We start from the raw sequence: 12,907 nt of genomic DNA, 5'->3' as shown, positions 1-12,907 counted from the left end.
GCAAAGCCTGTTTACCCGGATCAGATCCATCTGCTCGCTGTTCTCCATGAAGTCCCAGACTTTTGGTCTCATCTCCTCCCACATCCCACCAAGGTCCCTGAACACACCAAGCTCCTGGAATGTCCGATTCACCTGAATGCAGTTGGGACAGATGTGGGACAGAGGGGGGACAGAGGTGAGACAGGGGTGGGACGGAGATGGGATAAAGGTGAGACAGAGGGGGGGACAGAGGGGAGGGTCAGTGTATTTAACAGTCAAATGTGTTTTTTTTTTTATCTGAAATGAGAAATCTAAAACACAGACCGTGTGTTTCTTGATTTTTTAATTTCTCATTCCAAATTACAAATCTGTTGGCTGTAAACTACACTGACCGCTGAGACAAGGGGGGAAACAGGTGAGATAGACCGTTCACTCACCTCGTGTATAACCTTGGCGGTGGCGGGTGTGTGCGGCGTGTACAGGATCTTCCCCAGCAGCAGAGGCTTGACAGCAGTCCAGATCATCCGAGACATGGGGTTAGAGTCCATGCTCCTGACCAGGCTGTTACAGAACGGAGCTACAGACAAACACAGAGGTATCATCATCAGAAGTGTAGTTATGGTTTAGAACAGCAGGGTCAGAGAACAAGGACTACATTACCCATAAGTCTGTTAGAGAACTGTGACTATAGTTACCGTCTGAATCTGCTCAGTCAGACCGGGACGGCCCTGGTCACACTGAGGGGGTAATCACACTCAGCAGTCAGACCCCCAAAGTCCACTTTAGCATGGTTACTGTTCAGGTACATCAGGGACCCGAGTCCTGATCTGAGTACACTAGACCCTGAAGTCTGGTACGAACACCATCGGACCGTACACGGTGACATGCCTGAGTCCTGATCTGACCTTTAAGTCCTGATCTCTGTGCTTATATTTTGACAAACTTTCGTTGGACTAAACGCCGTCCCCTGTGATGGAGGCGAGGCTGAAGGCGTGTTGACTCACTGGTAGAGTTGTCGTAGAGCGCCGCTGGCTCGTCCTCGCTGCTGTTGTGGTTTCCAAACAGAGCCTTGTAGTTGCTGTCCTCGTACCAGTTTAGAGACTTGATCTGCAGACCGCCCCCCTCCGGGTGACCGCACACGATCCTAGACACAGCCTGGTACATGGTGCTGGGGGATGACGTGGCATTCCGGGTCAGGAACACGATCTCGTTCCTCAGGTCAATCCAGCTCTTCATTCCCGCCAACTAAAAGAGAACAGAACACAGGAAAGGGATTTAAGGATCTGGACCAGATCTATGATACCAGACGGTCTATCTTTATCTCAAAATATTTAGATTTTTATTCTGGGTTATCAGGAAAGGGGCTTAAGGATCTGGACCAGATCTATAGTACCTGAAGGTCTATATTTATTTAGATATATTTAGAGTTTTATTCTGGGTTATCTGTTCCAGTCCATGTCCCTGTCAGAGAAGCGTTTACATTCTTGTTTTGTTTTTTGGGTTATTTTTTTATTTTTAACTCTGAGGCCGTTTAAATGTGATTCTGGTTTTAAGGCGGTTCAGTCTGATTCCTGATCGATGGTCCAATAAGGACGAGTTCTAAAACCAAACCTCACTACTTTATGAGTCAGATGTGTAGCTGAGGGATGAACCTCACATAAACTCCTGTAAACGGCCTCAGTTGTACAAAAAAGTTGTCAACATTTAGAACAGTTGGAGGCGTATTAAGTTCCACACTAAAGCTCTACTCAAACAGGATCAGGACTACCTAAGGACCTCTGTGAGCCTGAATGTGGTCTTTAATTTACCCAGGACCTTACAGACATGGTGGATCCAAAAACCCAGACATCCTCCATGATTACTGAACTATCAGAGGTCATAGGTCAGGCTGATCCTGAGTGAACTCGAGTTATTCTAAAATGATGGTACCACAGCTCTGTTTCACCTCTCTGAGGAGAGGGAGGAAAACCGGACAAAAACATTGTCAGCATCTAAACAAGGCCGTCATTATCACAGCTGTCAGACGCCTGATTGGATGAAACAGCCTCAGAGTCGTGATGTCATCGGCGTGTTTTAGTGCTGACTCGGCAGAGATTTAACACGCTAATGAACTCCAGTGACTCCAGCTGAAGCTCCGAGGTCACATGTTTCCTGCTGCATGACGACGAGGAAGAGGAAGAGGGAGAGGGAGAGGGAGAGGAGGAAGGAGAAGGAGAGGGAGAGGTTACTGAGGGTCAGAGAGACTGAGAGAGAAGTGAAACTAAAGTCAGAGAGAGAGAGAGAGAGAGAGAGAGGGCGATCAATACTACTATATCTTACATATCTATCACTGTAACCTGATCAGAGCTGAGGAGACAGGGGAAGTGAAACTAAAGTCTGAGACAGGAGTCAGAGAGGAACATGAGGATTGGTGCCGTTATTGATGACTGATCATATCTATAGCCTGATTAGAGCTGAGGAACTTTAGCAGACATCTGAGTGGATGAAGACTGGTGAGGTTCACGGTCCTTTAGTTCTGCCAGCTCCTCTGTTTGAGGTTTTACTGTCAGAATCAAAGTAAACCTCTGATGAGCTGAAAGATCTGACTGAGAAAAACCCATCAAACTCCTGATCAGTGACTAATCAATACATGATTGATAATGATTCAGAGACTACAGGAAGGCAGGAGTAAAGCTGTATGATACCTTCATCATATCAAAGTCAACAAGACAGTTTCATTGGAGGATTAGATTTTTTCATTGTGATGGTAATAGGGAAAACTTGTTTAAAGAGGACATAGTATGCAAAAATCACTTTTTCAGGCTTTTCTAGCAAAATATGTGTGCCCCTAGCCTGCCCACAAAAAATACATTCCCTTTCCCCTCTCTTTCTCCACCTTTCCGAAAATGTGTGCTGAAACAAGCAGTTCTCAGATTTCCCCTCATGATGTCATGTGGGGAGTTATCCCCGCCCCCAGGTTTGGTAGGCCCTACCATGATAAAACTAGACTAAAACTAACAAAAATAGATCTACGATGACTAAAACTGACAAAAACTAAGTTTAGTTTTCATCAAGATGACTAAAACTAGACTGAAATGTAATGTGGTTTTCGTGTGACATTCAAAATCCATGATATTTCTCCGTTGTGGGTAAATCTGTCAAACAACAATGCAGCTGTAGCTATTCTGCCTCTCATCTGTAGAAAGCAGGGACCCCAGGTTTGGCAGGTGGATAGAACACACTACCATGGCTTGGTTCAAGATTTAGTCAAGAGAATAAATGCTTGAACTAAAAGTAAAGACTTAAATGTGAGGAGAGTTTATCAACTACAACGAGACTAAAACTACAAAGGATAGAAATGACTAAAATGTGACTAAAACTAAAATGCATTTCATTTAAAGACTAAAAGTAAGACTAAAATTAAATATAGCTGCCAAAATTAACACTGGAATATAATAAAAAAATGTGGGGTTGTTTGAAAAAGGTGATTTATTTGACTGGAATGTGTGGACTTAGTGAAGTTTGACGGAAACATTTTGGGAATAACTAAAGGAATATTGGTGTAATTTTATGGCACACTTTAGAAATGTGGTTACAGAAATTATAGGAAACTTCTTCAGAATTTTAGGGATTTTTTTTGGGGGGGGGGTTTTAGGAAACTTAAAATGGGTGATATCCAAATAATCCAAGACTTTAAATGGCAATGTCACTCATGCTTAGGCTGAATCAGTCCTTGTAGTCCATCTGTGGACATCCTCTTAGGTCTAAACTACTTCCTGTTCAATTAAAAGGCTGAGCTGTTTCCCTGATCAGGTCCATAAACGAAAACACAAAAACAACCCAAAAGTTAGGAGCTCAGATGAGAAACTGGAAATTACAACAGGAGGGAATGCTGGAAAGGAAGTGACAACTACAGTGAGTGTGGATGAATAAATGAGAATATTGGTCAAAAATGTTGTCAACCATAGAGATATCATAGAGAAACTCTCTGTCTCCTGTTAACTCTAGAATGATGGATGTAGGTCAGAGGGCAGAGACCTAAAGATGCAGCACTTATGAGGTTTCCACATGACACAGAAGGAGGTGAGGTTTTAAATACAGTTTTAAACTATGAGATCATCACAGGAAGTGTTAAAGGTAGTCAGGATTTCAAAATAAAGGTCCTTAAACAAAAGATGATGCTGGTTTGAACAGAGTTTCTGACAGACGCTGATTAAAAACATGTGACTGTGTTTATGCTGACGCTGAGTCAGGAAGAGCAGCCGTAACCTCAGGGAGGAAAAACTACAAAGTGGGTCATTCTGGATGAACTTTACCCTGATTATCAAACCTACAGTCCTCTTCAGTCCTCCATAGTCCTCCATAGTCCTCTACAGTCTCTTACAATCCTCTACAGTCTTCTAAAGTCCTCTACAGTCCTCCATAGTCCTCTACAGTCTTCTACAATACTCTACAGTCTTCTAAAGTCCTCTGCAGTCCTCCATAGTCCTCTACAGTCTTCTACAATCCTCTACAGTCTTCTAAAGTCCTCTACAGTCCTCTACAGTCCTCCATGGTCCTCTACAGTCCACCACAGTCCTCCATCATCCTCCAGTGTCCTCCACAGTCCTCCAGTGTCCTCTATAGTCCTCCAGTGTCCTCTACAGTCCTCCAGTGTCCTCTATAGTCCTCCAGTGTCCTCCACAGTCCTCCAGTGTCCTCTATAGTCCTCCAGTGTCCTCTACAGTCCTCCAGTGTCCTCTATAGGTTCTCCAGTGTCCTCTACAGTCCTCTACAGTTCACCACAGTCTTCCATGGTCCTTTACAGTCCTCCACAGTCCTCCATGGTCCTCCACAGTCCTCTACAGTCCTCCACAGTCCTCTATAGTCCTCCAGTGTCCTCTACAGTCCTCTACATTCCTCTACAGTCCTCCATGGTCCTCCACAGATCCAGTGTCCCCTACAGTCCTCTACGGTCCTCTACAGTCTACCACAGTCCTCCATGGTCCTCTACGGTCCTCTACAGTCTATCCTTGACTGTCCACACCCAGACCTGATCACTGCCAGACCTGTTGAATGAATAAATCCTTTCTATAGAAGCTGTCTGACAAAGTGAAATAGGATAAAAGATCTCCAAACATCATCAAACCATCTAAAGAAGAACAGATGAGAAACAAAGTCACTGACATCTATCAGTCTGAAAGGGTTGCAAAGACATTTCTAAGACCTTGGGACTCCAGCAAACCACGCTGAGAGCCATTATCCACAAACTGGGAAAACTGTGAACAGACGTGAACCTTCCTAAGAGTGGCCGGCCTACCAAAATTACTCCAAGAGTGCATGGACTACTTATCCAGGAGGTCCCAGAAGAACCCAGAACAACATCTAAACACCTGCAGGCCTCACTGACTCAGTTAAGGTCAGAGGTCATGATTCAACAATCAGAAAGAGAAAAATGGCATTTGTTCAGTGTTACAAACATGCTATAAAAAGTTTTTTTTTCTTTTTCACAGCTCTGTTAGAAGATAAGTTTGAAGACCATGAACCAAAGATGAAGAAAAAAAGAAGAATTCAGACAGAGGAAGAAGAAGTGCACCTTGTCTTAGTCTGACCGTTCTGTGCTTTTGCTGACCATGCATTTTTTTCCTGTTTGAACTTTACCTCATTTATTACTAACACAGCTGAGTCAGATCCTTGCCTCTTATTGGTCGATGACAGCATGCCTTGGTCTGTTATTGAAGGACTGTCAGAGACAGGCTTCAGAGGGAGAGGGGTAAGGCACAGGACGGACCCTAGACCAGACCACCAGGGTTTATGGGACATGACCATGTGGACCCTGATATCACTGGTTTAAAATGATGCAATCACCGCTATCAGATATCAGACCATTCAGGATTGCCAGTCAGTATCTGGAGGATCAAACCAGATCTAAATCCTGCTAATGGTGTAGGAATGGGGTCTGTGTGGGACTGAGCATGTTTGTTTGTTCAGACTGGAGACTAAAATCCTGCTGAGGATCTTTGTTCAGCTGCAGACCCTTTAATCACAGACCTACAGAGACCCCCATGGGGTCCTCAGTATGTATGTACGAGAACTACAGAGATCCTTGTTTGGATGATTCAAGAACCCTGGGTCTGATTCTAGGTTATCTACAGTGAGTTATTAATATGGCGTCTGCTGCATCATTCACATCCCTCTTGACATGATGACATCACAAAGGTGTCCAGGTGTGACTCTTACCTCCACAGCCAGTGAACCCAGACTGTCCAGGAGGTTGTTTGTTGCCTTGGCGACCTGTTGCACGGCCTCAGGGTCAGACGTCACGTCCCTCTGAGAGACACAGAGACAGATGGTTTACTGATTAACGATGATTAAATAATAATTTTCTAACAGCTGATGTGAGAACATTGAAGGATTTTAGACCACACCGAATGTCTGACAAAGACTAAAGTACATTTTAGTCTAATTCTGGTCATCAAAGATCTGGTTTTGGCTAGTCTCAGTCTAGTCTAGTCTGTCCACCAACAGTTTTAGGGGACGAAATTAAGACTGAACAGGTGTCCATGAATGAAAACATTCACATGGCTGATTAAACTTCATTCTAACATAAACCTAGCACAGAAGTAAGTCAAGGATTATTTCTCTGCTGTAACGATGGTTCTGGTCTTATTGTTGTGTAAACCCGGGTACCAGAAACTTAAAACAAGAGGTCATCATCATCATCAACAACAGCAGAATCAGCAGAGGACATCCAGAACATTCTTCATGGACTAACCCACATCCTCGGCTCTGCTGCTCATCCCACAAACACATGTTCCTTACAGATGTGGCTCCATTTAAAAGGAAATAAACAGACTTTACTACAGGATCAGATTTATGATAAGAAGCATCATAACAACAAAAACATAATCAATAACACTCATTAACATTAACCCTGGACTAAACCAGTGACTCCTGTTTAAGATCTGTGCTATTCTACCAGTGTTCTCTCCCTGTTCTCTAACCTCCCCTGTTCTCTAACCTCCCCTGTTCTCTAACCTCCCCTGTTCTCTAACCTCCCCTGTTCTCCCTGTTCTCTAACCTCCCCTGTTCTCTAACCTCCCCTGTTCTCTAACCTCCCCTGTTCTCCCTGTTCTCTAACCTCCCCTGTTCTCCCTGTTCTCTAACCTCCCCTGGTCCCTCTGTTCTCTAACCTCCCCTGTTCTCCCTGTTCTCTAACCTCCCCTGTTCTCCCCGTTCTCTAACCTCCCCTGTTCTCTAGCCCCTCCTGTTCTCCCTGTTTTCTAACCTCCCCTGTTCTCCCCGTTCTCTAACCTCCCCTGTTCTCTAGCCCCTCCTGTTCTCCCTGTTTTCTAACCTCCCCTGGTCTCTCTGTTGTCTAACCTCCCCTGTTCTCTAACCTTCCCTGTTCTCCCTGTTCTCTAACCTCCCCTGTTCTCCCTGTTCTCTAACCTCCCCTGGTCCCTCTGTTCTCTAACCTCCCCTGTTCTCCCTGTTCTCTAACCTCCCCTGTTCTCTAGCCCCTCCTGTTCTCCCTGTTTTCTAACCTCCCCTGGTCTCTCTGTTGTCTAACCTCCCCTGTTCTCTAACCTTCCCTGTTCTCCCTGTTCTCTAACCTTCCCTGTTCTCCCTGTTCTCTAACCTCCCCTGTTCTCCCTGTTTTCTAACCTCCCCTGGTCTCTCTGTTCTCTAACCTCCCCTGTTCTCTAACCTTCCCTGTTCTCCATATCCTCGGTTCTGTGATCAGCAGCCTCTCTCTAAATAAACCTGTCCCAGTGTCAGAGTTTCTCACAGTCCGTCAGTAGCTCGTACATTTCTCCACACAATGAGGAGCTGACACACAAAACCCTCCAAACACGTCTCCAGGCTACGAAAACTGAGACTGTAAGAGACGGGCTGGGACACGCCTCCTCCCACACACAAAATACACACAGAACACACACTCTAACCTCAGTGAATAGAGGGAGAAAGGCTCGGAAATCACAGAGAAAACACACCCTGAGAACAGCTCCAGACACCTGGAATAAAAACACTTAACGAACACGGTAAAACAGCCTGATATTTCCACGCCTGCACCTCTGTCAGTCCAGAAAATAATGCTAGATTTCCTCTGTCAGTCCAGAAAATAATGCTAGATGTCCTCTGTCAGTCCAGAAAATAATGCTAGATTTCCTCTGTCAGTCCAGAAAATAATGCTAGATTTCCTCTGTCAGTCCAGAAAATAATGCTAGATTTCCTCTGTCAGTCCAGAAAATAATGCTAGATTTTCTCTGTCAGTCCATAAAATAATGCTAGATGTCCTATGGCAGTCCAGAAAATAATGCTAGGTTTCCTCTGTCAGTCCAGAAAATAATGCTAGATATAATCAGGACAGGATTCAACAAAAAAGGGACCTTTAGACGGGAAATAAACCTGAGAGGAAACAGAAGGAACCAGCACTCTACAGCGCCACCCTCTGGTTTAAACATCCATCCATCATCCATCCCTCAGCCATCCATCAATCATCAATCCATCCATCCATCATCCAGTCATCCATCCATCAATCATCCATCCATCCATCCATCCATCATTAATCATCCATCCATCCATCCATCCATCATCAATCATCCATCCATCCATCTATCATCCATCAATCATCCATCCATCCATCCATCCATCATTAATCATCCATCCATCCATCCATCCATCATCAATCATCCATCCATCCATCTATCATCCATCAATCATCCATCCATTCATCACCCATCTATCATCAAATTCATCCATCTATCATACATCCATTTATCCACCCACCATCCATCCACCCATCAATCATCCACCCATCATCCATCTATCATCCATCAATCAGTCTTTACCTGGATGGGTTTCAGGAAGTCCAGGTTGCTCATGAACAGCTCCTCGGCCTGGTTTAACCAGGTGGGCGGGGCCTGACAGAGGATTTCCTGTACCAGCGTGGACACGTGAGGGTCTGAGATATTAACAAAGTCCTGTAAGCTCCGCCCACTCCCTCTCCTGGGACACATGTTCCTCAGATGAATGCCAAAACCTTTGAGGAGCACCTGAGATGGACGGAAGGGGAGGAAGGTCAAAAACCAGGATTCAAACATCAGTTTGAAGACTGAGACAGATGTTCAACATTTTGATCATATTAGCAACCGTAGAACAGGAGAGTCTGTCCAAAAGTTGTCAACATTTTTCTCATTAAGTGTGTCATAATGAGACATCTAAATCCATTTATCTGAGTTTGAATGAGTTGTTCATCGTTTTGAATTAACTTTTATTAACCGGCATCTATCTGGACCGGTCAGCTAACTGATACCAAGGAAAATTACATTTCATTTTTTATGTAGAGTTTATATGTTTGATGATACATGACACTCCTGGGATTTATGAACAACTGTCAAAAGATGATTGAACCCATTCTGATGTTTCTCCGTCTTCGACTCGTTTTAATCCACATGGTCATACTGAGCATGTGCAGAGCAAGCATGTCCTCACCTTCTCCAGGTTGACGTCGGCGTTTGTGATCTGCTTCACATCTTGCTCAGAGAGTGAGGCGTTCCTGCGTAGGAACGTTGACAGAGTCTCATCATCACGCAGGAAGTGCTTCAGCTTAAACCCTGAGGGGAAAACAAGACAACAGGGTGAGTCAGGCACACAGCATGCCACCAACCCCGTTAGAAATCCAGTCTGGACTTGACCAGACCTTTAACTGGACGCTCTGACACACGTGGACCCGTTAATTCGAGTCTGAGCGTGTTGTCACTCGCCTGCAGGACAAAGAGGAAACTCCCCCTCCCTTCTTCTTCTGCTGCAGGTTTAAACGTGCCGCAGTGACGAGGACAAAAAGAAGCTTCTGGAAACATGTTCAGGTTTACATGTTTGACTCTATAAACAAAGATTGAAGCGACAGGTCTGAACACATGAGGTGTTTAAAGGAGCACGCCTCAGAATCAGAAGGGGAAAAAGAGACAGTGACTTTAAAGGAAACAAGGATCCAGGTCTGGAAAATCAACCAAAAATCATCAACTCTAACCAGTTATTTAAAATTCACCAAAAACCATCAACTCTAACCAGTTATTTAAAATTCACCAAAAACCATCAACTCTAACCAGTTATTTAAAATCAACCAAAAACCATCAACTCTAACCAGTTATTTAAAATTCACCAAAAACCATCAACTCTAACCAGTTATTTAAAATCAACCAAAAACCATCAACTCTAACCAGTTATTTAAAATCAACCAAAAACCATCAACCACAACCACTGCTAAGCAGTTATTTGAAAGTACAACTGTTCAGCAGGAGCAAGTATGGAGGCCTCTAAGGGTCATATCAGACCCAGGTGGACCTGGTCAGATCCCCCGCTGACTGTCTGACATCAGCAGCTCGCTGTGATGTGATTGGTCAAATGAGGAACCGCTTTGATGCACGGCTCCAACAGAGAGAGCCGTCAAATCCAATCAGAACACTCAGAGAGAATTTAACCCTTAAACCCCCAGGTCTGGTTTTATACCTTAACCTTGCCGTGATCCGTGATAGTTTAGATGGGTTGTTAAATGGCCTGGTAGTCTGGTTTTAGACCTTAACCTCACTGTGATCCATATAACATGCTGACAGCCCTGTTAACATATCTTACCTTATTATAGGGCTGAAGGATTCTGAATAAATACCCATTTCTGTTTTATTTTTTTAATCACACTTTGAACGGCAGAACATTTGAGGAGGAAGCAGAAGGACGGCATTTTACAGGGATCATTTCAGGTTCCTTAAAGAGTTCTTCAGACAGGAAAAGGCAGGATAGCTTAAAGAATCATGACTAGAGGCAGAGCAGCATAAAAGAAAGACTCTTCAGATCCAGGGACGAGTAGAGAGTGAGGCCTTCCACCTGACATGGCACCTTTAGGAGAGGTATCAGTGTGGATGTAGGACCACGGTGAGAAGGAAGTCGAGGCTGTAGTAAGGTCTACAAAGGCTTGGAGTCCCTACTGGGTCTCTGCAGCGTGCCTAAGGTCCTCCGGTTTCTATGTTGATTACTAAGGTTAGTATGGGAGAAACAAATCCTGATTCCCAAGGAGAGGGAGTCCTTTGATCTGAAGTGGTTTAGAACCACTTCACTGTTGAATGTAGAGGGAAAGATCTTCTTTAGTATCGTGGCACAGAGGCTTAGAAGTTACTTGGTTTAGAACCGTTTAACATACGTGACAGTGCAGAGAGCAGGGATCCCAGGTTTGGCAGGGTGCATAGTACACACAAGCATGATCTAGCAGCTAAGTCTTAAATTAAAACGTTAAAATCGGGGCGTCTGATTGGGCCTTAGTTTTTCCTTCTGCTCTCTAAATCAGCAACCCAATGATCCAAGTCTGCTGTGTCCTGTAAAGACCTGGAGTGACTCAGTGACACGGTGCAGGTCTGACCCGGTGTCAGCTCTCTGTATGTCTCTGGAGAAAATCAGGGTTTGTTCAGCTGCAGAGAGACGGTCTGAACTCAGCGACGCTCAGCACGCCGCCGCCAACACCGGGAGGAAGAGGGAGAGAAGAAAAGGGCAAGGGAGGGAAAAACTGCAGGAGAAACCATGCTCTGCACCAGTTAGATCCTCCACTTCCTGAAACCTGTCATCTCTCACCTGGACTACCCTCCACAGACAGACCATCACATGATAAATGTTCCTCCTGCTGAGTCTGTGGTTCTCAAACATCTCCTGATCTGCTGTCAGACCAGGTGAGCTCACCTGAGAACACTCCAACAGGTAAACCTGCCTCAGCTCGCCCCCCCCACCCCCCGCCCAATAGCAGCGTGCTCTCAGATCTCGTGTGAGGTGATTAGAGGACTAAATGCTGAACCACGGGGGTGGGGGTGGGGGGCAGGCTGGTGCAGGTAGAGAAAAGAACCCCCCCTCCTCCTCCCGCAGAGAGAAAAAGGACAAATTAACACAAAGAAGGAAAATTCTTTATGTTCAATGAGGCTGAAAATCACCAACAGAGACCTGCTGAGTATACGGAGCTCTAGAGACGAGAGGACGACTGAACACAGGTGGACCGCCACAGCAAAACACACACACACACACAATAATCATAATAATAATCCTCAGTGTTCAATACCACAGAATTAAACTACACCAACAATAATCATAATAATAATACACAATGTTCAATACCACAGGATTAAACTACAAAAATAATCATAATAAAAATCCTCAAGATTTAGTACCACAGGATTAAAATACACCAACAATAATCATAATATTAATAAACAATGTTCAATCACAGGATTAAACTACACCAACAATAATCATAATAATAATAATAATAAACAATGTTCAATACCACAGGATTAAACTACACTAAAAATAATCATAATAATGATCTTCAATGTTCAATACCACATGATTAAACTACACCAACAATAATCATGTTAATAATAAAAGCCTGTAAGATACACCAGATTAAACTATACAACCAGATAAATAAATTAATAGCTTAATAAATATCTAACTAACCCAGGTTTAACTATAAAATAATAATAAATAAATAAATGACTAAATATCTAGGTAAACCCAGGCTTAACTATAGAACCATAGTAAATAAATCAATTAATCAATAAATAAATGAATGAATGAATGAATGAATGAATGAATGATTTAATGAATGAATATCTAGGTTAACCTAGGTTTAACTTTAGAACCATAATAAATAAATGAATAAATAAATATCTTGGTTAACACAGGTTTAACTAAAGAGCCAAACTAAATAAATAAATAAATAAATGGGTTAACCCAGGTTTAACTATAGAGCCATAATAAATAAATAAATAAATAAATAAATAAATATCTGGGTCAACCCAGGTTTAACAATAGAGTTATAATAAATAAACAAATAAATAAATAAATATCTGGCTTAACCCAGGTTTAACTATAGAGCCATAATAAATAAATAAATAAATAAATAAATAAATATCTGGGTCAACCCAGG

The 12,907-nt window shown here is 43.4% G+C and overlaps 1 protein-coding gene across 1 annotated transcript in view; it reads right to left on the bottom strand.

Annotated features, from left to right (window-relative positions):
- abca1b (ATP-binding cassette, sub-family A (ABC1), member 1B) overlaps nucleotides 1-12,907 on the bottom strand; it is a 53,328-nt gene that overhangs the window by 23,175 nt on the left and 17,246 nt on the right. Inside the window, exons 6-11 of the mRNA XM_041797376.1 lie at nucleotides 9,436-9,557; nucleotides 8,793-8,996; nucleotides 6,178-6,267; nucleotides 984-1,224; nucleotides 417-556; nucleotides 16-132 (exon numbers count right to left, since the gene is read on the bottom strand). Coding sequence (XP_041653310.1) covers nucleotides 16-132; nucleotides 417-556; nucleotides 984-1,224; nucleotides 6,178-6,267; nucleotides 8,793-8,996; nucleotides 9,436-9,557 — 914 coding nt within the window. The remainder of the gene's footprint in view (nucleotides 1-15; nucleotides 133-416; nucleotides 557-983; nucleotides 1,225-6,177; nucleotides 6,268-8,792; nucleotides 8,997-9,435; nucleotides 9,558-12,907) is intronic.

The sequence above is a fragment of the Cheilinus undulatus genome, linkage group 10, assembly GCF_018320785.1.
Source record: "Cheilinus undulatus linkage group 10, ASM1832078v1, whole genome shotgun sequence".
Lineage (NCBI taxonomy): Eukaryota > Metazoa > Chordata > Actinopteri > Labriformes > Labridae > Cheilinus > Cheilinus undulatus.
Note: the sequence above shows the minus strand (reverse complement) of the source record. Positions and strands in the feature narration are given on the sequence as shown.